The 24,739-nt window shown below is 35.0% G+C and overlaps 1 protein-coding gene across 2 annotated transcripts; it reads left to right on the top strand.

The window, feature by feature from the left end:
• The first annotated feature begins 396 nt into the window (after positions 1 to 396).
• On the top strand, positions 397 to 24,108 carry LOC306862135 (prolyl 4-hydroxylase subunit alpha-2-like). 2 transcript variants are annotated; one of them, XM_079404785.1, is made up of 15 exons: positions 397 to 943; positions 3,199 to 3,293; positions 3,930 to 4,026; positions 4,120 to 4,271; positions 5,734 to 5,889; positions 10,667 to 10,906; positions 13,129 to 13,328; positions 14,937 to 15,113; positions 16,555 to 16,625; positions 16,965 to 17,064; positions 18,586 to 18,639; positions 21,588 to 21,653; positions 22,813 to 22,881; positions 23,406 to 23,502; positions 23,706 to 24,108. In XM_079404785.1, the coding sequence occupies exons 2-15, from the start codon at positions 3,212 to 3,214 to the stop codon at positions 23,774 to 23,776; spliced, it is 1,632 nt and encodes a 543-aa protein (XP_079260911.1). In that variant the 5' UTR covers positions 397 to 943; positions 3,199 to 3,211; the 3' UTR covers positions 23,777 to 24,108. The 2 variants fall into 2 exon arrangements, with proteins under 2 accessions (XP_079260911.1, XP_079260912.1); XM_079404786.1 differs by having other exon boundaries at positions 773 to 943; positions 5,734 to 5,871.
• The last annotated feature ends 631 nt before the right edge of the window (positions 24,109 to 24,739 follow it).

The following is a 24,739-nucleotide window of genomic DNA, read 5'->3' as shown; positions in this document are numbered from 1 at the left end:
AAAAATCCTTAGGATATTTAGTAAAGATCATGTTCCATGAAGATATTTTGTACATTTCTTACCGTTAAATATATCAAAACTTCATTTTTGATTAGTAATATGCATGGCTAAGAACTTCATTTGGACAACTTTAAGATTTTTTTGCACCCTCAGATTCCAGATTTTCAAATAGTTGCATCTCAAATATTGTCCTATCCTAACAAACCATTCATCAATGGAAAGATTATTTATTCAGCTTGTCTATGTCTATAAAAAATAGACCTTTATGATTGGTTTAGTGGTCCAGGGTCACAATTCTTATTTCCATTATTTGACAGACATCATACTCAGCACTGAACTATTCATCAGAGCTCAAAGAGGACGTGCAGTCCATCATGTTTCCTTTTACCGTAAATCACAGAGTATAGGCTCATTTTTGTGTCGTATCTATCTCGGATGCTGGTCAACTTCACGGGGAGTAAATCTTTAAATTAATAAATGTTTCGATTAAGATCCAGTAACATGCATATGATTTGAACACAAGAGGATCAAGACAGTAGGTTCTTCTGGTTCACATGATCGAGGTTTATATGGCGACTCGAGAAAACCATCATCCTTCATCTGCGTTTACACGCTGTTCTTCGATGCCATTAAAGAGTCATTTACTTTTAATATGCAGATAGGTTGTTCTCAAGTATAGATCAGCTGAAAGGATGTTAAGGGCTGTTTGTTACATGTTTTCCCTGATATTTCCCTGATATAGCCGCTCATCAGGGAGCTCGGGAATGTGAGTGCGCGTTTATTATGAGGATTGTGTGTCAGTGGAAAGTGTTAGAGAGGCTCTTCTGTACGTGGCAGCGACTAAAATCACTGCAAAGCAGCAGAAACACAGCAGAGGAGTCGCTATAAGACTGCTTCTGCTGGTCTGTCCCATCACACGTTCACACTTTCAACGCGAACCGAGGTAAGAGCTGTTATATTTTAACACTAGTCGATTATGTGATTTGTAGCAGTTCGGCCTGCCGTGCAACACCTTTGACATCTGACCTTTAAATAACTCGAGTTGCTACAATGTATTTTTTAATATACTAACTTTTGTTCAGACTATTGCATTGAGTTGCTTTGCGTTTGATGCAGCCTATGTTTGCTGACGGTAACATTTAAGTTGTATAGTGTTTTGAACCTGTATTAAAATAAACATGGGCACGTTTATATCGTTTGTACGTTATATTGTTTTTTTTTATTCCCTAAATAGGCTTCTAGCTGTTTGTTTTAGATTAAATTCTAAATGTTTGTGTTTTTCTTTCTGCAGGTGTTAAATTAGTTTTTTTTGTTTTAATACTGTATTTATAAACCTATTAATTTATGTAAGTCCTCTTTCTCTTCTTTCTATTTTATCAGTGGATTCAATGGGTAGCTGCTGTGACGGGTCTAATATTAATATTACTGAATATCATTTAGAGTGTTTATAACGGCATACATCAGTGTCTAAATGTAGCTGAAGGTATGGATTGTTTTATTCGAGTTATTGTAGTTTTACTGAGGTCGTTGCTGAAAGCTGCAGATCCTCTCGAGGAGGACAGGAACTTTTCTAGAAGATGACGTCATTGCTCATGAACTTCTGAAACATTTGGGAGTTTGTGTTGGTTTGCTCTTAAGGTTTAATTAGTCTTTTCTTTTTTTATAAAGAGTATGCTAATGCTATTTGCCGTAAGTTAAAGGTTTGATAAATATTGCTCTTAATGTAGTGTAATGTGAAAGTTGAATTTAACAGACAGATCACTGGTAAAGTGTGAATTGTGCTCTATTTTTACACACAGACGAATCTGCATCCTCTTCCAATGACCCCTCACCAATTAAAATCTGGTCCATTAGCTCAAACAAGAGCATCTGGAGAGAATCAAACACTGCTGAGTTTACATTACACTGAGTTTAGTTTGAAAGGCAGTCAAGAGTGAATTATATCTGACCATGTGAGATTGTTTAATGAATTATATGCTAAATGCTTGAGTCAGCTGGGAGTTACTAACTGAGTTGCATGAATGTACAACTTTACAGGTGAAGAAAAATGAGTGTGGATCAGTCCATAATATTTTAAATATTGAATAGCTGTGAATGAATGATCCACAAGTTATCATACCCTCTTACTGCATTCCTATGTCAGGTCTATTGCAGAGAAAGCTGATTTTATTAGTATTTCTATACAGACTCTTTGGAATAATTCACTGCAATTTTGAGCAAATCTCCAGAGTGAATTTTCAACGCATCAGAAGTCATGTTGGAGTCAGACTGTGACTTCCTGAATCCGACTCAGATTGAATCGTGAGGTCTTTAAATGCTAAACTATTTTAAAAGACTTGTGGATGCGCCCTGTGGTTTCCATTCTGAGTTCTACCAATTTGACCCACGCCCAGTTAAAGCGTTCGTTCTGGCAGGTTGTACACTTTGACAGTAATGACCGGTCATTAGCTAAAAGCTTTGTTATTTCCACCCTCACATTCGTACCAAAGAGTTTGCTGTTTGTGGCTGTGACCAATTCCACTTGCACTTTTATGATCGTAAAATAAGCAGTAGATACTCACCCCAGAAAATTAAATCAACACTGTGCTTCCTAATTAAGGCAAAACACTAATTTAAAAAAATATATAAATATTATTTCTGCGATACAAAGCTGAATTTTCAGCATCATTCAAATATGCTGATTTATCAATGTTGGAAACAATTGTGCCACTTAATATTTTTTGGAAACCGTTTTTTTTTTTCAGGATTCTTTGATAAATTAAACAACAGTGCTTATTCTAAAGATAAATCTTTTCTAACAATGTTTTTATCATCAATTTTAATCAATTTAACACATCCTTGCTGAATAAAAGTATTAATTTCTTTAAAAAAAAGAAAGAAAAAATGTACCGACACCAAACTTTTGAACAGCAGTGTATACTTTATATAAGTTGAATCGGTTTCTGTATAAAATATCTTTTCTAGTCATATTCTTGTTTTTCACCAGCAATAAAAGCTCTGCAGCTGTTTCTTGACCCATTTGTGGTCAAGCACCAAAGAAATGACTCTGTATTCAGTGTTAGTCCTCAATAGACACACTTGTGCACAGACTTTGTGCATAAAGTCTATTTTTAACTCCCAGAGCAATCTTCAGTTAAGTCCAATGGGATGTGAAGTAAATCTGCACATTTCTAACATGTCTGTTTGGTTTCCTTGCAGGTTTTGCTTGACCATGGCAATGTTTCTGGTGTTTACGCTGCTGACTCTGTCGTCCTTCTCTTCTCCTACAGGAGCCGAAATCTTCACGTCAATCAGTACAGTTCCTTCTGTTCCTCTTAGTTGCATGAAAATCATGTGGTGTTTAATTTCTGATTAACATATAAATGATCAAAGTACACTCCGTTTATATGGGACTGGCTGGCTTTGCTGAAGGACTGTAAAACTTGAATAAATGTGACCCTGCACCACAAAACCAGTCATAAGTGTCAATTTTTCGAAATTGAGATTTCTACATCACCTGAAAGCTGAATAAATAAGTTTTCCATTGATGTATGGTTTGTGGACAATATTTGGCTGAGATGCAACTATTTGAAAATCTGGAATCTGAGGGTGCAAAAAATCTAAATATTGAGAAAATCTCCTTTAAAGTTGTTCAAATGAAGTTCTTAGTAATGCATATTACTAATCAAAAATGAAGTTTTGATATTTTTACGGTAGGAAATTCACTAAATATCTTCATGGAACATGATCTTTACTAAATATATTAATGATTTTTGGCATAAAAGAGAAATTGATAATTTAGACCCATGCATTGTATTGTTGGCTGTTGCTACAAATATACCCCAGACTGGTTTTGTGCTCCAGGGTCACAAATGTGCTTTTTTGGTCTTGCCGTCATTTCTTTGTCTTTTTTTTTTTTAATGCTAAAATTGTGCCTTCTCTTTTCATAGGCCAAATGACAGACCTGATATTTACAGAGAGGGAGCTTGTCCAATCCCTGAAAGAATACATTGAAGCAGAAGAGATGAAACTTGAAGCTGTGAAGAGGTGAATTTTTCACTACAATATTTTTTTTTTATGTATGACTCACACATGAACCCGTGACTCATTTGTGTGTTTCTGTCTATCTTTTGGCTTCAGCTGGGCTAATAAACTGGATATGTTGACCCGTTTGTCCACGTTGGACCCTGAAGGCTTCCTAGCTCACCCGGTGAACGCTTACAAGCTGATGAAGAGACTCAACACCGAGTGGTCCGAGTTAGAGAGTCTGGTGCTGCAGGACCCGTCAGATGGTACAGTATATCAGCGTTTATCACAAGTCATGGAAGGTTTAACTTTGAGAAAGTACTGAGGAATGTTACAGTCAAAAAACAGAATGGATTGGACAGTAGATTTATGATAGTTGTAGTTTTTGACACTAATTTTGTGGTATGCTTGCTGTAATAGTGTTATCTTTTGGCATTACATTTTAAGACTCCTTTTGAGATATGACAAGAGTTTTAAGCTGAAACAAATGTTGAACATGTTTGAACTGGTGTAAGCTGGAGATCCCAGAACAGGCAAAAAAAACAACCTTTAAGTATATGAAAAGTTGTATTAAGATTTTTTTTTTGTATGTTTTTGAAATATTTATTTTATATGATTGAGTTTATTTGACTGAAAGTACAATAGTAATATTATGAAATATTACAATTTAAATAACTGTTTTCTATTTAATGCATTTTATTGCATTCTTTATTACATTCTTCGTTTACGTTACATCACACATTTAAGTTAAAAGAAAAAAAAAAACTTGGAATCCAAATATTTGACGTGTGTGTGTGTGTATATATTTCTGAAGTTGATATACAGTTAGTAGAATTTGAATTTCATGTCACCACATAATGAATTAATGTCCTTTCGCCCAGCTCTAAACTGCAAAATGTGGACTGTTAGGAATTAAGGTTTTACAAACATTAACATCAAGACACTGTGAATTGTAAAAAAAAGTGCTATGCAAATAAAATAGTTCTGTTTAGAGAAATGTCAGGGTCTGAGTGCGTGTGAAGTGATGACAGCTGCTCACTTATTTTCACTCCCTAATGTGAACTTGTGTGAACATGTGTTGCTACATGTTGCCACGTGGAGTTCTTGAGACTCTTTCCACTTAAATGAAAGCCATGCAAGCGATTAATGTACTGTCATTACCACGAGAAATAACCCTGACCGGGTGATCTGATCAGGACCCCAACATGATGCAAAAATATTTGGTAATGTACTTTTATTAAATGCATACATGTATATAAAATAGAGACACTTACGATGTGGTTCACCCAGAAATGAAAAATCTGTTATTTACTCACCCTCCAACCAAACATTTACTGGTAGCCATTGACTTCCATAGTAGGGGAAAAAAACAATGGATGCCAATGGCTACCGGCAACTATTTTGTTACCAATATTCTTCAAAATATCTTCTACGTTGCACAGAAGAAAGAAAGTCATACAGGTTTGGAACGGCATGAGATAATGACAGCGGCTTCATTTTTGGGTGAAATATCCCTTTAGAAGAAGTGGCATGCAACTAGCAGTGCTATATAGGAAATCTGTCAGTTATACAGAAACTCTCATTATTCAAATATATTTGACCACATGATACTGCTTTTGTCCAATGAGAATCATGTACTCCAAAGCACTGTGGCTTTAAAAAAGTAATCAGCTGTTCTCAGATCTTGCCTTAGTCTTGTGTAATAAAGCTTATTTTTTTCTTCTGAAGGCTTCATATCAAACATGTCTGTGCACAGACAGTCTTTCCCTGATGAGGAAGATGAGAAGGGAGCAGCCAAAGCGCTCATGCGTCTGCAGGACACGTATAAACTGGACTCGGAAAGCTTCTCTAAAGGCAAACTGCCAGGTCAGAGGCAGTACTCCGGTAACTCCAACTCTTGTTTTCACACTTCTTTTGTTTCCATTTCGTACAAGGCTCTGAGTCCTGTGCTGTGATAGCAGTTAAAGAGACGGTGATAAACTCAGACCGTCATTGCAAGACTTTAAAAGGGGGACAAATTAAATCCACCCTCACTATCAGTGGGTTTCTGAGGAATAAATGGTGTCTTTGTGAGAAAAATCTGAAGCAGTCGTTATATTTGCGTTATCTGTAAATGCATGTTGCTTAATTTATAATTTTTGAAATTGGAATACAATACTTGCTTTATAATTAGCGGCCAAGCACCAGTGGTATCTGGTTTTTTTTGGGGGGGAAAGTTATAAAAATTTGGCGCACTATTAGAGGACCGTTCCAACATTAGTCACAGCAAATTTGGAGTCTCTAACTTGAGCCCCCTAGCACCACTAATTGTCCAAATCTGCAATGTTGTTCATTCAAAATATTGCTGAAAAAGAGAACATCAATGTGTGGAAGATCTTGTTTATGGCAAAACTGAAACCAAGCCGTTCACACAGAGTGCATGTTTTGCACATTTTCCATAGGGACATCTATCACCGTTGCACTCAAGAGCCCCATGTTTAGAAAGCCATGTAAAATTAATATAAGTTCAACTTTTAAAAAACATGTCTCAACTTTATGGTGTTTTTTCCCCATCCCACTGCATCTCATATATATGAGCTTTTTTCCCCCTAACTGAAATTATGCCTTTTTAATATAATTCGAATATTGATAATATTTAAGTACAAAATTCAAATTTAGTTATTCAACCATTTTGACAACCCTAGTCTGAAGATGAAGATGATCTGGTTCGATTTTTGCGATAATCTAACCAGATCATGTTAAGACCATGCTGAAAAACAGTGATCAAATTCAAGTTGACAGTCAAACTGTTCTCGGAAAAACACATGAACAATTTTATAAAGAGCTCACCAAAGTGGACGTGAGGCTATAACTTGGTAACGCTTTAGCATATTGATACTTGGTGTGTGTTATAATGACCATGACCTGAAGCCACCTACACAGTTTTGGCACAGCGGCACCTAGTAGTCAGGAGATATGAAAAATGGCTATTTTTGCTCATAACTTATGAACGGTTTGGCCAAAAATGATAAGACTGTTCTCTTCAGATTCAGACCAGCATGCAGAGTCGAACAGTACCCAATTTTCCCATGTCGGCCCTGTTGAGATTTGTAGTATAATGTCGTATTTTGCAAATGAAGTGGTGTATCGTTATGAAACTCAGATTGTTACAAAAAAGTTATGAAAACTTTGACACTGTGCCCTGAAGGTACTCAAAAAGTTTCGTTGCAGCGCCAACTTGTGGTCAAAAAATATCAATAGTTTGATTAGTTTTGCCTATGGTCATGTGACTGGTCTTGATATATTCCTTGCATCATGCCGAGAACATCTGCCAAACTTTGCCTGTCACATTGATTTATACGGACAACCTACATTTTCAAGCTCCTCCTAGACTGTTGGTCTGATTTTCACTAGCATTATTGAAAATACTCAAATTCATTTATTTTTAAAACATTCATTTGCTCTCTTTTTATTTTTATTTTTTTTTTTTAAATCAAAATAATTTCCCCTCCCTCTTGCAACATCACTTCCTTTTCATTTGTTGAAGTACTAAAATAACTATAACTAAATAAACACTAAAGTTGAAAACTTAATTAAAAAAAGACATATTGAAAAAAAATAAAAATGGTAAGCAACAATTACTAAAACTTTAAAATTAATGAACATTTTCATTGCTTGAAATAATTTAAGTATTAACTGAAATTACGTTAAATATAACAAAAACCTAAACTTATTTTATTTCCAGTCTGACATGAGCAGGGCTCCAGACAAAAAAATCGAGTAAGGAGCCATTGGCTCCTATAAAAGAAAAACTTAGGCGCCAAATTATTTTTTTAGGTGCCACAGAATAAAAGTGGTTTATTTTATTATTATCATTTTATTTTTCCCCCCTATTTTAACATTTCAATCATTTTGTCATGTGTTTGTCTTATCTTTTCTAGGCTTTATCAGCATTTTAATCCATCTTGTAGATGATCAGGTCAACCGAGGGACTAAGGTTCACTTAAAGTGTGAATTAAATGTCTTTTACAACTTGAAATATACAGTCACAAAGAATTGTTCGTTACACAGAATCTGTACCAATATCATGGACCATAAGCATCACTTGGCAACTGAGTGCAGTGCATCCTATAAATGTTGTCACGGTAACACTTTATAATAACGTCCAGTTATAAGTCATTTATAAGTGATTAGTTAATGATTAACTAATCATTTACAAAACATTCATAAGCGATTAATAAGTGATATGCTAACAATTTGTGTATGTTTTGTTAATTCATTTAAAAGTCATTTACAAGTAATTAGCTAATGATGAACTAATCATTTACAAAACATAACTATACATTCACAAATGATTAAGTAATATGCTAACGATTTATAAATCTGTCATAAGTTATCTTTATAAATAGCATCATGAAATAATCAAACAGATCCTTAATGGTTAATAGTTAATAGTTAATATATTATTAATCACTTATAGATCATTGAAATGTCAACATTGTACTATTATCTCAATAAACATTATAAATCATTTACAAAGCTTTCTGCATCCCCTAATCTAAAGTGTAAACTACTCATCAGTTGTAAATGTTTTACAAACTTTATGGTTTCCAGTCGTGTGTGCGTAAATATATATATATATATATTCACAAACAACCTGTAACCTGGAAGGTTTGTAAAACATTTACAACTGATGAGTAGTTTACACTTTAGATTAGGGGATGCAGAAAGCTTTGTAAATGATTTATAATGTTTATTGAGATAATAGTACAATGTTGACATTTCAATGATCTATAAGTGATTAATAATATATTAACTAGTAACTATTAACCATTAAGGATCTGTTTGATTATTTCATGATGCTATTTATAAAGATAACTTATGACAGATTTATAAATCGTTAGCATATTACTTAATCATTTGTGAATGTATAGTTATGTTTTGTAAATGATTAGTTCATCATTAGCTAATTACTTGTAAATGACTTTTAAATGAATTAACAAAACATACACAAATTGTTAGCATATCACTTATTAATTGCTTATGAATGTTTTGTAAACGATTAGTTAATCATTAACTAATCACTTATAAATGACTTATAACTGGACGTTATTATAAAGTGTTACCAAAATATTAATATGCAACAGCGCATAAATATAGCAAAACGCTCCTCTTTATAGTTATTTTTCTAGCTGACTGATGAGTTTATGGACACTGAGTGGTTATTCTGAGGTAAATGTATTACAATGCAATGTTTACAAGCTTTATACATTTCCTCAGTTTGAAACAATGAGCTTTTACATAAAACATTTCAGTAAGTTGTACTATAGGCTTTCTTATTGCCTACCTTTTGATCATGTTCATTTCATACTATAGTAGTAAATCGAAATATATAATGGGTTCACTTGCTGCTTTAACTGAGGTGCTAAAGAGATCGCGCCTGAGCATTAAGTGCGATACTCTCCGCTCGCGCGATCCGGACGCATACACGGACCGTGTGGACGCGGGGTACTGGTGTTTATATTACCCAAAGTGTGCGCTTGTGGTCCGCATTAAAGAGCACCCACACCGCATCATTTGAGTTTCGTAGCATTTTAAAGCTGATACTTTGTTTATTAAAAAGTAAGACAGCACAAAGCTTTTTGCGATTACTGGATGGCAAGTGCGCTTCAAATAACAGGAAGTCCATGCATTAACAGAACACAGCATATAGACTAAGATCTCGATAAGAAGATCGACCGGACAAGTGTAAATGCATCTGGTTGTTGAAACCACATATGGTAATTTTACTCCTCCCATAATATTAAAATAATAGACGTGTGAGAGCGTTTTATAGGCTATATGGCATGTTATAGTCAGATATGACAGCGCAATGCAACAAGCATCACCGCGGATGAGTAGCGGAGTATTTCTTCAGCAAGCGACGCGCAAACTGAATGAACCTGAAAGTAAGTCGCAGACGCTCAACACACAATCTTCTTCATTAAAAGTAGCGAGACTAGCCTATCTTTCCAGTGCTGATGCCGCGCGCTCTCTTGATATTGAAATTAGCTGATAATTAATAAAATTATCCGTTGCTTTCATTGACGTGAACTCCGTTATATTTGCATATGAAGCGGGAATTGAAGAACGGATTTATATCCGTTTTGCGAAGACACATTTATGTGGCCAAGTGTAAATGGGGAAACGTTTTAACAAATCATATAGATATCCGATCAGAGAAAATGCATGAAGTGAGCAGGTGTAAACAGGCCCTTTCAGGTCTCTCTCACTGCGTTCAGCAGACTGTGTGCGGCAGAGACGAGGACTGTTTTAAACTCTTTTCAGTAAAACTTTGATGCGCATCGTCTTATGTAAGTTTAATACGTGAACATAACAAAAGATGTGAGCGCAAAACAATCGGGAAAAAAGTCCTTTCATGCAAATTATATATAGTCGCCAGTGGCGACCTCAGCAAAAACTTCACTCGCAAATTAATATTTTTGGTCGCAAATGCGACCATTTTAGTCGCAGTTTGGAGCCCTGCATGAGTGACAGCTGTGATTAGGTTTGAACAGTTTGACAAGCAACAGTTGTAAAGGACCATCATAAATCATATAGTGTGCACACATGACTTGGTAACGCTTGGTCCAGTATAATATCCATACTGAAACCTGTGATAAATGTGACGTTCTGTCCGCAGGGGTTCGCTACAACGCTGAGCTGACAGTGGATGACTGCTTTGACATGGGGAAACTGGCCTACAATGAGAATGACTATTATCATTCAGTGCTGTGGATGCAGCAGGCCCTCAGACAGATGGACTCGGGAGAAGACACCAAGACGGCCAAAGCCGATATTTTGGATTATCTGAGTTACTCAGTCTATCAGATGGGTGACCTGCCACGAGCCATCGAACTCACCCGGCGCTTGGTGGCCATCGGTAGGCCATTTCTCTCTCTGTTATGTTTGACCTGCAAGTTGACCTTAGATGATCATTAGGAAATGTAATAGCCACATAGTCCCATGAAGCTCTCATAAATGGGCCACTCTATAGAATTGGTGCAAACTGCTGTCCCACAACCAAAATCACATTTAAGAAGCATTTAAGAATTCAAATCTTAGATGTTTACTAACATCCTTCTATAATCTATTGAAACCCAATAATATATGCATATATATAATATAATTAAAGCTTACTCATATTTATATATATAGATATATATCATAATTCCATTGAGAGGTGGCTGTCCCGAACCCTAACCCCCTAATGTCAACTTATGAAAATATTGAAATTATTTGTTTTATTCCATTATTGTTTTTATTGTTATATATATATTTTTTTTTATTTATTTTTTTAAGTGAATTTTTTTAAAAAGTGAAAATCTTTGTAAATCTTTGTCCTACATTTTTCATGTCACTACCCAAATAGTATGTTTTAGTCCATTGGCCGAGACTGATTTGAACTACCCCAAATTTATGATCAGGAAATATTCCTGTGTTAGATTTTTCTTTTACATTTCGGTAGTCAGTGACCTCATTGTTTTTTGGGTGCTATTCCCTAAAATGTACTTTATCGAAACAGTCACGACGGAAACATCTCATTGTTTCGGTCGTGACAAAATGGAACACACAATCCTTTATTTGAGGGGAAATGGACAATTTTAGTACATTTATGCAAAATTTTTAGAACGTTTTAGTATGCAAGTTAAAATTCTGTAATGTGATGTGGTCACTACCAAAGCATTACTGTCACTGCCGAAACATGGGATGTTTTGTCAAAAAATGAAGTAGATTGAATTATCAACTAAGATGTTATGAGAGTGTTTGGTTCAATGCATATTCAAACTAATGAATCCTTAACTTTGAAGTCAAGTCACCTTTATTTGTATATTTTGTCAAATTGGAGGATAGAGTGTCAGTAATGTATAAAAATAAGATGAAACACTCAATTTTCAGTTAAAGGCATTTCATTGTTGAATTCAGAGATGTCATTGTCTAGATCAGTTTAGTTTAAATAGTATCTGCTAAATCAAATTGACGATAATCGCTAGAAATCAAGTGTCCCCTACTGAGCAAACCAGAGGCGACAGCGGCAAGGAACCAAAACTCTCTCTGTGACAGAATGGAGAAAAAACAAACGTATGAAATCAGTATGATCAGCTTTATGCCTTTTACATAGAAAGAATTTCACACTTGAAATATTGTTAAAATTGTAATTATTGATTTACCTCTTAACCTTTTAATAAAATAGCAAAAAAAAAAATATTTACAAGGTAGATGTAAACAAAACTTTAATGTCAATATAGCCCTTCTTATTAAACTATGTATTATTGTGTTTTGGTAGTGACAAATTTTGGGAGAGGAAAATATTTCGAAATTTTCTGAAAATACAATGTGACCACAAAACCTTGAGTCTTAAGTCGCTGGGGTATATTTGTAGCAATAACCAACAATACATTGTATGGATCAAAATTATACATTTCTCTTTTATGCCAAAAATGGGAGATAAGATAATATCTTTATCTAAGATATTTGGTAAAGATCATGTTCCATGAAGATATTTTGTAAATTTACTACTGAAAATCTATATCAACTTAATTTGATTAGTAATATGCATTGCGAAGAACTTCATTTGAACAACTTTAAAGGAGATTTTCTCAATATTTAGATTTTTTTGCTCCCTCAGATTCCAGATATTCAAATAGTTGTATCTCAGACAAATATTGTCCTATCATAACAAACCATACATCAATGGAAAGATTATTTATTCAGCTGTCAAGTGATGTATAAATCTCAATAACTAGAAATTATGCTCTCCTGTAGCTCAAATAGTAGAGCATGGCGCTAGCCACGCCAAGGTCATGGGTTCGATTCCCAGGGAAAGCAAGAGCTGATAAAATGTAAAAACTGTAACTTGAATGTAATGTAAGTCACTTTGGATAAAAGCGTCTGCTAAATGCATAAATGTAAATGTAGAAATGTGTACCATAAATATTATACAATTTGCATGCATACAAAATTTGTGGAAAAACTTTTTTTTTTTTTTTCATCAGGATGTTTCCAACTCTGACTTTGAACCCAATGGTCAAGAAAAATGTGATGCAGTTTTTTTTTTTTTACTATTTCTTGACCATTGGGCATATCCTGTGCATGCACTTGCAGATCCCAGCCACCAGAGGGCAGGAGGAAACCTGCGCTACTTTGAGCGGCTGCTGTTTAAGGAGCTGAGGGACCGGGGTCGGAGCCAGCAGGAGCCCACGGACGAGAGGCCCATTCAGCTGGACACTTATGAGCGGCCCAAAGACTACCTGCCTGAGAGAGAGGTGTACGAGGCCCTCTGCAGGGGAGAGGGAGTCAAAATGGTGAGTGCAGCTTATATCCCAAATGCACAGAGGGAATTATTTGCCCTTTTCACTTTATTGCTTTTGTAAGCCTTATTTTGAGTCATTTACAGTGTCTCTTGTTTGAGACTTGGATTATATTGTACACTGCTGGTCATAAATTTCCAATAATTAGGACATTTTTAATGTTTTAGAAGTCTTTCTATTTATTTGATTAAACATGCAGTAAAAATTGTGAAATATTATTTCACTTCAGAATGAACAGTTTTCTATATGAATATATTGTAAATTGTAATTTTATTGCTGGGATCAAAGCTGAATTTTCAGCATCATTACTCCAGTCTTCAGTGTCACATGATCCTTCAGAAATGATTCTAATATACTGATTTGTTGCTCAAGAAACATTTCTGATTATTATCAATGTTGAATACAGGTTTGTTTTTTTTTCTTCTGTTTAGTAGTCTTGTGGAAATTGTAATACACTATCAATTGTGACCCTAAACCACAAAACCAGTCTTAAGTATAATTGTTTTTTCAAAATTGGGATTTATACATCGTCTGAAAGCTGAATAACTAATCTCTCCATTGATGTATGGTTTGTTATGATAGGACAATATTTGGCTGAGATGCAACTATTTGAAAATCTGGAATCTGAGGGAGCAAAAAAATCTAAATATTGAGAAAATCTCCTTTAAAGTTGTTCAAATGAAGTTCTTAGCAATGCATATTACTAATCAAAAATGAAACTTTGATATATTTATGGTAGGAAATTTACAAAATATTTTCTTGGAACATGATCTTTACTTAATATCCTAATTATTTTTGGCATAAAAAAAACTTTATAATTTTGACACATACAATGTATTTTTGGGTATTGCTACAAATATACCCCAGCGACTTAAGACTGCTTTTATGCTGCAGGGTCTCATTTATAGGTTTGGGGTATGTACAACCCTTTTAAAGGATGCATTAAATTGATCAAAAGAGACAGTAAAGATATTAATGATGCAAAAAAAAAAAAAACTATTTTAAATAAATACTGTTTCTACTTTCTTTTCATCAAAGAATCCTGAAAAAAAAGTATCAAGTACATTAAGCAGCTAAAACTGTTTTCAACACCAATAATAATAACCACTGTTAATAGTTAATAACAACTGAGCAGCAAATCAGAATATTATTATGATTTCTGAAGATCATGTGACGCTGAAGACTGGAGTAATGCTAGAAATTCAGCTTTGATCACAGAAATAAATGACACTTTACTATAAATTCAAATACAAAGGAGCTAGTTTAAATGATAATATTTCACACTATATTACAGTTTTTCCTGTATTTTTGATCAAATAAATGCCATACATTTATAGTAATATAAACAATATAAATGTTTCTTATGCAGACAGTGTGAAGGGGACTAAGATTTAGATTAATCACACTAACACATCGTTAACACACAAGGTTTAAGTCTTGTGGCTGTAATTTTGAATCATTGTTTATTTTAATGTTGGTTTCGGATGAGTGTTTGCAACAAACTTATTTATCTAAATAAATGCATATATGTACATATAAAAATCATCCTAAATAAGGTAGGTTGTTATAAAAAGTGAGGTTTTTTTCTTAATTTCCCTACAGACTCAAAAGAGGCGTAGCCGACTGTTCTGCCGTTATCAGGATGGCGACAGGAACCCGCGTCTGCTGCTCAAGCCGATGAAGGAGGAGGACGAGTGGGACAGTCCCCACATCGTTCGCTTTCTGGAGGCCCTCTCCGATGAAGAGATAGAGAAGATCAAGGAGCTGGCCAAACCTAAGGTGAGCGTGCAAACCCTAGACGGACAGATGGATAGTATATAGGCATGAGTAGTTCACCCAAATAGTCACCTTAAATAGTCACTAGTGGTCAAGTAATATTAGTTTTTTGACTACCGATATCTTGGAAAGCAGGGTGGCCGATATAATTGTATTTATTTTAATTAATATTTAAGAAATTTGAAAATTTATTTAAAAAATAAATGTGTAAAATAAACATACTTATACTTTAGATGGCAAAGTACTTTTCACAAATAAATAAATATTTAATAAAAATATAATTAAAATGGAAGTAAACACTAACCACCAGGTCACTGAGTATTCTGGGATGTTTGTGTGCTTTGGGAATCATATGTTTTCAAATAAAGCCAAGGTAACACGTAATTTTCACTGTGTGCTGTATGTGAAATTAATGACTATAACAGTGGGCAAAAGCATAAAGTGCTGCACGAGCTTAAAGTTTGTGAATCGGGCGTCTCCAGTGAAGCTGAACTCTCCTCCTGTCTGCATTCAGTTCACACGGACCGACCGTCACACAGAGACCATGCGATCATGCAGGTTACAAATGCACACTTTGACTAAGTTTGTGAAATGAAATGTTCATTAGTCATTCAGTGGTTTGTTTAAATGATGTAAATACGTATTTGCTGAATGTTGACAAACGAGAAAAAATTGTTCGCTTTTCTATTACTAATAATATAAAAGCAATCGTTATAATACTTTGTGTATACATTTAAATTCCTTTGTTTGACCATTCTATCGGTTTATTAGACCGACTTCTTTCCGTATTAGACAGAACTGTTAACGACGACAGCAAACAAGAGGGAGAGTGTGAGAGCCGTGTAAAAGTGAACGCATTATCCTAACAGGAAAAACTTATCGGCTAATGCCGATATTTGAAAAATGCCAAATATCGGCCTTGGTGATATATTTGATTATATATGATATACCACTAATAATCACACATACCATATACGCCTATATGTGCTTTTATTTCGTGCCAATTAAATATTTTGTTCTTGAATTATTATTTATAATGTGCTGTAATAGTCACAGCCTCAAAAGAGGCTGTTTTGAAAAAGCAGGCGTAGTGTTTATAAAAATTAAGAGCAATTAATTGCATTTGTTTTACACGATGCAGTGAAATAAAATGTATGAAAATATTTGACAAAAGAAAACTATTTGCAAACGCCTCTTGAGCCAAACAGATTTAATTTTCTGTCTGTATGTAATTTTTCTTTTGACATTTGGGCTTAAAGAGAACCGCAGCATTGATTTTCCTAATAACCCCACTAAGCTAAAAATCCACTGAACCTCATAGAAGGCATTATTGGTTGGGGTGTAAATTAATAAAATAGTTTAGCCTGTAGATTAAAGTTGATATGAAACAGAAGTAGAGACAGATTTTTTTTTTGCGAAGCTAATTCTGAGTTGTACTCTGTAGCTTGCGAGAGCCACAGTGAGAGACCCCAAAACAGGCGTTCTGACGGTCGCCAATTACAGAGTTTCCAAAAGGTGAGCACATCTCATACACCGCTGTTCATGTCTGGCTTGATAAGAACAAGGTAACAAGGGCTGGGCTGGGCTGTATTTGTGATGTAAAGTACATGACAGTAGGTATATACGCATGATTATCTTGTTCCTAATTGCTGATATTTAGATCAACATCACTCTTGATCATGTGATTTCATTGAATTTCCAGCAAAATAAGTATATTATGGCATGCCTTTAGTGTGATTTGGTCATAGCTCTCACCCGTAGGTAGTGCATTAATAAGTATACTTATTTGATATTGTAACACAGCTGTTGAACAGAATGTTGTCATTATTGTCTTGTCTTCTGGTGTGTCTGCAGTGCATGGTTAGAAGGGGAAGACGATCCAGTGATCGCGCGGGTCAATCAGAGAATAGAGGACATCACCGGATTAACTGTAGACACTGCAGAACTTCTACAGGTCATTCATCCAAAATACTCACAAGCTGTGGTCTCCATAGGCTTTAGTCTCACGCCACATAATGTATAATGTAATATAGTTTAGTATAATATAATATGTGACCCTGGACCACAAAACCAGTCATAAGGGTCAATTTTTCAAAATTTGAAAAGCTGCATAAATAATATTTCCATTGATGTATGGTTTGTTATGATAGGGCAATATTTGGCTGAGATCTAAATATTGAGAAAATCACCTTTAAAGTTGTTCAAATGAAGTTCTTAGCAATGCATATTACTAATCAAAAATTAAGTTTTGATAGATTTACGGTAGGAAATGTACAAAATATCTTCGTGGAACATGATCTTTACTTAATATCCTAATGATTTTTAGCATAAAATAAAAAAAAATAATTTCGACCCATACAATGTATTTTTGGGTATTGCTACAAATATACCGAGCGACTTAAGACTGGTTTTGTGCTCCAGGGTCACATATAGTATATAATAATACAGTAGAATGTACTTCACAAATTAATGATAATGCCATTATTAAAACTAAATTTCAGAAATCAAATTTTCTAGTAACTGTAAACATCTGTTGTGCAGTAAATTGTTTCCCAAAAAATTAAAAGGAATTGTTAAATTTTAATTGAACAATTCCTTTTAATTTTTTGGAAAACAATGTACTGCACATCAGATGTTTACAGTTTATGTGATAATATAATTAGTGCTGTCAAACAATTAATCGTGATTTAATTGCATCCAAAATAAAAGTTTTTGTTTTTGTGTGTATATTTATTATGTATATATAAATACACGCATGTATATATTTCAGAAAAATATGTTAGGTTTATATATTAAATATATGTAAATGCATGCAAATATTTTCTAAATATATACTGTATGTGTGTGTATTTATATATACATAAATATACACGGTACATGCACATATATTGTGTAAACAAACTTTTAATTTGTATGCGATTAATCGTTTTACAGCACTTAATATAATATACTATAATAAAGATTTTAGAGACAGTATTCCATATTATATTATAATATTAGTCTTGAGTAATATCGAGAAATACACGTTACAATAACAGCAATAAAATTATGTACAAAATATTTGTCAATGAACAATTTTGATTATTAATATACAGCCATATCTCCATGTCCATTATTTAAAAAATAAAAATAAGTTTGGTCACTTTAGTTTGGGGATCATTTCTCACTATTACCTATGACTTTTGCGCCAATACATTTCTAATTTGCTGCTTATTAATAGCTAGTAAGTTAATTTAAATATGGGGTGTATTAAGGGATCTAAAATATGATCATGCAGAATAAGGCATTAATATGTGCTATAAGTGCTAATAAACAGCAGATATGCTAGTAATATGCATGCTTAATATAAAGTTACAGATTTTTGGTCGACAGGATTTTCTTCGCACACAATGCTTGTGAATAGTGACATGTCTCTGTGATTCTGTAACTGAATTTGTGTGAAAAGGGTTTTCTTATAACTTCTGTTGAATCGTAGGTGGCTAACTATGGCGTTGGAGGTCAATATGAACCACATTATGATTTCTCAAGGGTAAGTTTTCATTAAAAATAATCCAATGTCATATTGATATTTCTCTGGTAATTAAGAAAAATATATATCAGTGGGGCGTTTTTACTATCAGCTGACACACAATATCCATTTCTCAACTTTTTCCATATTTTGTCAAATAATTTCCTGACAATAATAATATAATGTAATATAATTTATATTATTAGTATACAGTTTGTGATATCTCCACATGTCAGTTATTTAAAAAAAGAAACAAAAAGGATAATGGAAGTGGGTAAGGCCAAAATAAACGAAGTAATCATTAGCTACTGAGGTGGTCAATCTAAACTTGCCTAAAGGATTGTTTTTTTTTTTTTACCTGATTTAAGGTAATTTATTATTATCATTATTATTTTTATTATTATTATTGAAAGTTTTATTCTATTTAATAATATGTTTTATGTGGAGTATAGTGTGTCACTTGATGGCAAAATCCCATTTTATAATGTGTCTAAGGGTATGTTTACACGACAAGTATGTACTGAAAACAGTTTTTCCCTTGTTTTTATTTTTAAAGTTTGCATGCAGATGACAGCGTTGTAAAATGGTCCCTGTTCACACGGATGCACAAAAATGACTAAAACCACTGTATTATTCATGCCCGGCCAGTAGCTGGCGATGTCGCTTTGTAAAGAAACACTATGCACTAGACCAAACAAGATTCAAGATTTTTATTCGTCACATACACAATTATACAGCGTATAACCAGCAGTGAAATGTAGGTCAGGTCCGCTCCAAGGACAGTGCAATTATAAAGTATACAAATATTAAGAAAAAGAAAAGTAGAGAGAAAAAAAAAAGAATAAAATAAAATAAGAGATAAAAAAAAATATAAATATAAATGTGCAGGTCAGTATGTTGTTGATATAAATAATAATATAACAGGAATGTGCAAAAAAGTTGTACAGGGTATTTAAATAGCAGCAATATGAGGTAGAAAACATTATAGATATAGTGATATTTACATGGAGTCAAGTGATGTTATGACACAGAGTTAGAGTTTAGGAGCCTGATGGCCTGGGGGAAGAAGCTCCTCCTAAGTCTCTCAGTTTTTGCCATCAGGCTACGGAAGCGCTTACCAGATGGAAGCAAAGTGAATAGACAGTTACCAGGGTGATTAGAGTCCTTGATGATTTTAACAGCTCTATTTTTGCAGCGTTTGAGGTAGATGTCCAGCAGAGAGGGGAGAGCAGACCCTGAGATGCGCTCAGCTAAGCGCACAACTCTCTGTAGTGCTTTGCAGTCCTGATTGGAGCTGTTTCCATACCACACTGAGTCGCACTGAGTCAATACACTTTCTATGGTCCCTGAATAGAAAGTTTTCAGGATTGCTGGTGAGACCCTGAATTTCCTCAGCTGTCGCAGATGGTACAGTCTTTGCCTGGCTTTCTTAACCTGTGTTTGGATGTGTGTAGTCCAAGTCAGGTTCTCTGAGATGTTTACACCGAGGTACTTGAAGCTACTCACCCTCTCCACAGGGGTCCCACTGATCATAAGAGGAGTGTAGGGCTGCTGCTGTCTCTTCCTGAAGTCCATGATCAGCTCTTTAGTTTTGCTCACATTCAGAGAGAGACAGTTGTCCTGGCACCATGATGTGAGACTCTCTACCTCATCCAAGTATGCGGTCTCATCGTTGTTGGAGATGAGGCCCAGAACCACAGTATCATCAGCGAATTTGATAATAGATGTGGAGCTGTGAGAGGACACGCAGTCATGCGTGTAGAGAGAGTAGAGCAGGGGACTCAGGACACAGCCCTGTGGGGCTCCTATGTTCAGAGTGATGGAGTTTGAGGTGAACTGGCCAACTTTCACCACTTGAGGTCTGCCGGTGAGGAAGTCTTGAATCCAGTCACAGAGTGAGGAGTTTAGGCCGCGGTCTGTGAGTTTAGATGCCAGCTTGATGGGGACTATAGTGTTGAAAGCTGAGCTATAGTCAATGAATAGCAGCCTTACATAATTCCCATTGTTGCTGTCCAAGTGTGTGAGGGAAGAGTGGAGGACGTGAGAAATGGCATCGTCCGTGGATCTGTTTGGGCGATAGGCAAACTGAAGAGGGTCCAAAGTATCAAGGATGGAGGAGCAGATGTGGCTCTTTACAAGTCTCTCAAAAACCTTCATGACTATAGATGTGAGGGCAACTGGGCGATAGTCATTCAGGCAAGAGGGTTTATTGTTCTTAGGCATAGGGATTATTACGGATTTTTTAAATGAGGTGGGAACCACGGAGGTAGCAAGGGACTAATTAAAGATAGACGTGAACAAACCAGCGAGCTGATCACCTCAGAACACGGCCGGTGTGCACCACGTGCACAACACGTAATGTGCACGGTGTCACCGTTTTCACAAATTAGCATTTTTGTAGTTTACGCAGAGATAATGCTATCATTCTCAAAAATTTGCACTTTAAAACCTCTTTTCAAAATTTGCCTTTTCAGGCCCCCAAAACGCTGCTGTCGTGTAAATGTCGGTCAAAATGCTTAAAGTTTTTAGTTGAAAATGTTGTCGTGTAAACATCCCTTAATGTAAAGGTTTGGAATAGTGCACATTCTTATTGCTGGTGGTAATAAATTTCCTGATAATGTCATAGGGATATTTATTGATAATGAAAATAGGAATGCATTAGGCACTTTATAAGTCACTGGAGCCGAAGTATTCTCCTAAGAAAATTATTTTAAATTGAGCACGTTTGTAAATTGATTTGACACCCAACACGGTCATATTGAACATAAAGTAGTGTTGCCTCAGAGGCGGAGATATTAACTTCTGCACTTCAGTCTGGTTTAAAAGCTACAAACGTCTGTTGCAGCGTCCTTTTGACAGCAACCTCAAGGTTGATGGAAATAGACTTGCCACCTATCTGAACTACGTAAGTACATGTGTTGTGCTTCTGCTTCTCTGCCTCTCTTTACTCTAAAATTTTATCTTCATAGAAAGATGAACCTGATGCTTTCAAATCATTAGGCACTGGAAATCGTGTGGCTACTTTTTTAAATTATGTAAGTATGTGTATCCTGTGGTGCCTGGTATTGCTCTTGACTTGGCATCAGAGTCATCGGCTAACATGAATCCACATCAACACTACACCGGTGGCTCTCAACCAGGTACAATAAGACAAAATAAGCTATAAAACAGGCCAAACGACTCAAAATATAGAGTTCTAATTAGAATTCACACCCTCAACAACTGTTTCCATTGAAGAACCAGGATTTACACTGTCCCGAAAAACATGGATGTATGAGGTGGCCACAAAGTGTGACTTGTAGCCCTAGAAAAGTCAGTAAAAATGATTAAACTAAATAATATGGGCATCTTAGAGTCAAAAAGCTTGTGAACCACTGCAATGCACTTTTTAGGCAACTGTGCATATTTTGTGACAATATGATATCTCTGAATAGCTCTCTTCAGCAGATACATTTAATCCAGAGTGTTCCATAGTACATTAAAATGATAATGGTGATAAAAATAAAAGACTCCCGCTCTACTTAAAAACAGGAGAAAATTATATAGCATAAAAAGTATATTGCACCAAACATGCCATAACTTCCAGGTACTGCTATATATTATGTGACCCTAGACCACAAAACCAGTCATAAGGGTCAATTTTTTTAAACTGAGATTTATACATCATCTGAAAGCTAAATAAATAAGCTTTCCATTGATTTATATTTTGTTAGGATAGGACAATATTTGGAAATCTGGAATATGAGGGTGCAAAAAAAATTAAAATATTGAGAAAATCACCTTTTAAAGTTCTTAATGCATATTACTAATCAAAAATGAAGTTTTGATACATTTATGGAAGGAAATTTACAAAATGTCTTCATGGAACATGATCTTTACTTAAATTTTTCTTTTATGCCAAAAATAATTAGAATATTATCATTTTATATGGGTCCACATATATATATATATATATATATATATATATATATATATACAATGATGGAAATTGGTTTCTTAGTATCACTTCTGTTTCTAATTTACCTTTATTTTGGGCAGAATTTGTATCCAGATTTTTAAAATTGCACCCATATTCTGGATTATATAGTCCTTTTTCTTTTTTTAGAATTTTCTTAAACATAAACGTGAAACACTGATGACATACCATGTTGTAGTGCTTGAAAGGCAGATGTTAATAATCTTTGTTCATTACAGATGAGTGATGTAGAGGCTGGTGGGGCGACTGTTTTCCCTGATTTTGGTGCCGCTATTTGGCCTAGAAAGGTACGGGCAATCTTTATAAACACTTCGTGAACCTTTAATAAAACCTGTATGAAATCATTAGATCACTGATGATGGTACTGAAATAATCACTTTGTTACATATAAATGCTGTATATTATATGTAGTAGACACAGTGTAAGCAGTGTAATCTCTTTTCTTAATTGTTAATTTTATCCCATTGATCACCCTGAGATGTAAATATTGGAGTCAGCATCAAGTTTTGAATCGGCTTGCAGTGTTAAGTTGATGATTTAGTTAGGCCACAGTTTATTTTAAGGTCCAATTATCACTATTAACTCTAATGTTTGCCTCAAACTTCTAATTTGCTGCTTATTAAATGTTATTAAGGTAGTTGTTAAGTTTAGGTATGGGGAGGCATTAATATGTGCTTTATAAGTATAAACAGCCAATATGCTGGTAATATGCACGCAAGTTAAGAGTGAGAGTTGGTCCTTAAACTAAAGTGTTGTTTTTAGTTATTTTTCAGATGTAGCATTTAATTAAAAGATCCTTGTCTCTCTGTAGGGAACAGCGGTGTTCTGGTACAACCTCTTTAAGAGCGGAGAAGGAGACTACAGAACGAGACATGCAGCCTGTCCTGTTCTAGTAGGCAGTAAATGGGGTAAGTGAACAGACTCGGGAAGAATTGTCTTTTTTAAACACCGCTGATACCATGAATAGGCTGCAGATCGGTGTACTTTAATTGTATACATCCAGTGTTCTTCTGAGAGAGATCTACTCCTGCTGTTGAAATGAACATGGCACAAGAAGTAGGTTGTTTTTAAAGCATCATGTCCATTCCTCCCTTGTCCTCTCGTTTGGCAGTTTCAAACAAATGGATCCATGAGAGAGGTCAGGAGTTCAGACGCCCGTGTGGCCTGACTGAAGTGGACTGATCTTGAGCTTGTGAGCTCGGTTCTAGCCGCATTGCCTCGACTCTGCAAACACCGACACAATCAAACACCCCAGACACCTCGAGAGCGTACATGAGTTCCAGTCAGGACTAACTGCTGTGAGACACGGGCAGGCTGGGGTTTGTGAGCCATTCTGTGTGTGGGGGATTTCTCTGTTAATTGGAGTGTTGTCATTTACCCTTTGGCTGATTAAACTGGAGTATCGTGTCATGTCAGAAATCTCATTGTGTTCATATGATGCATAAATTATTGTCCTGTTCTTCAGTGATTGTTTTATATTCTTATATGGTTTGCAATAAAAATGTCTAAATATGAAGTCATGTTTCTTTGTCTGCCTTTTGAGGAGCTGTTTAGGGACTATATTTATAATATATAATATATTATATAATATAATAATAAAAAAAGTATTTTGATTGGTTTTTCAGAAGCTGTATCTGAATTGATATTTATAAATATTTACAGGCCGTTTATTGTAGCTCAGATGTGGCATGAATGCATTAACACTGCAGTTACAATTCTACAATGATGCCTTGAGATTAATGGGGTTTAAATGGGTATTAAAGGGGTCATCGGATGCAAAATTCACTTTTCAAGTTGTTTGAACATAAATGTGTGTACACATCCATCCTATAATGATTAAAATTTTTTTTTTTTTAAATCCACTTCCTCAAATCAGGCTGTTCTGAGATTCCTGTCAGAATGACGTAGTTCTGTACAGACCCCTCCCACGATAGTTGATTGACAAGGCCGTCTTGCCTTAGACCCGCCCTGAGTGAGCTGAGAGCTGTCCTCCTCCGGTGCAGGGAAGACGAGATGTCTCAGATTAAGCGATTGAGGTGTTCTGTTGTTGAATGTAATAATGAAAATAGCAGTCGTAATTTACTCCCGACATCTGAGCCGCTGAAGACGCAGAGGATTAACGTTACTTTCGCTTTGAAGGGAATG

This window comes from Barbus barbus (genome assembly GCF_936440315.1).
Source record: "Barbus barbus genome assembly, chromosome: 43".
In the NCBI taxonomy this organism is placed as follows: domain Eukaryota; kingdom Metazoa; phylum Chordata; class Actinopteri; order Cypriniformes; family Cyprinidae; genus Barbus; species Barbus barbus.
This window is presented reverse-complemented; position numbering and strand designations above follow the sequence as displayed.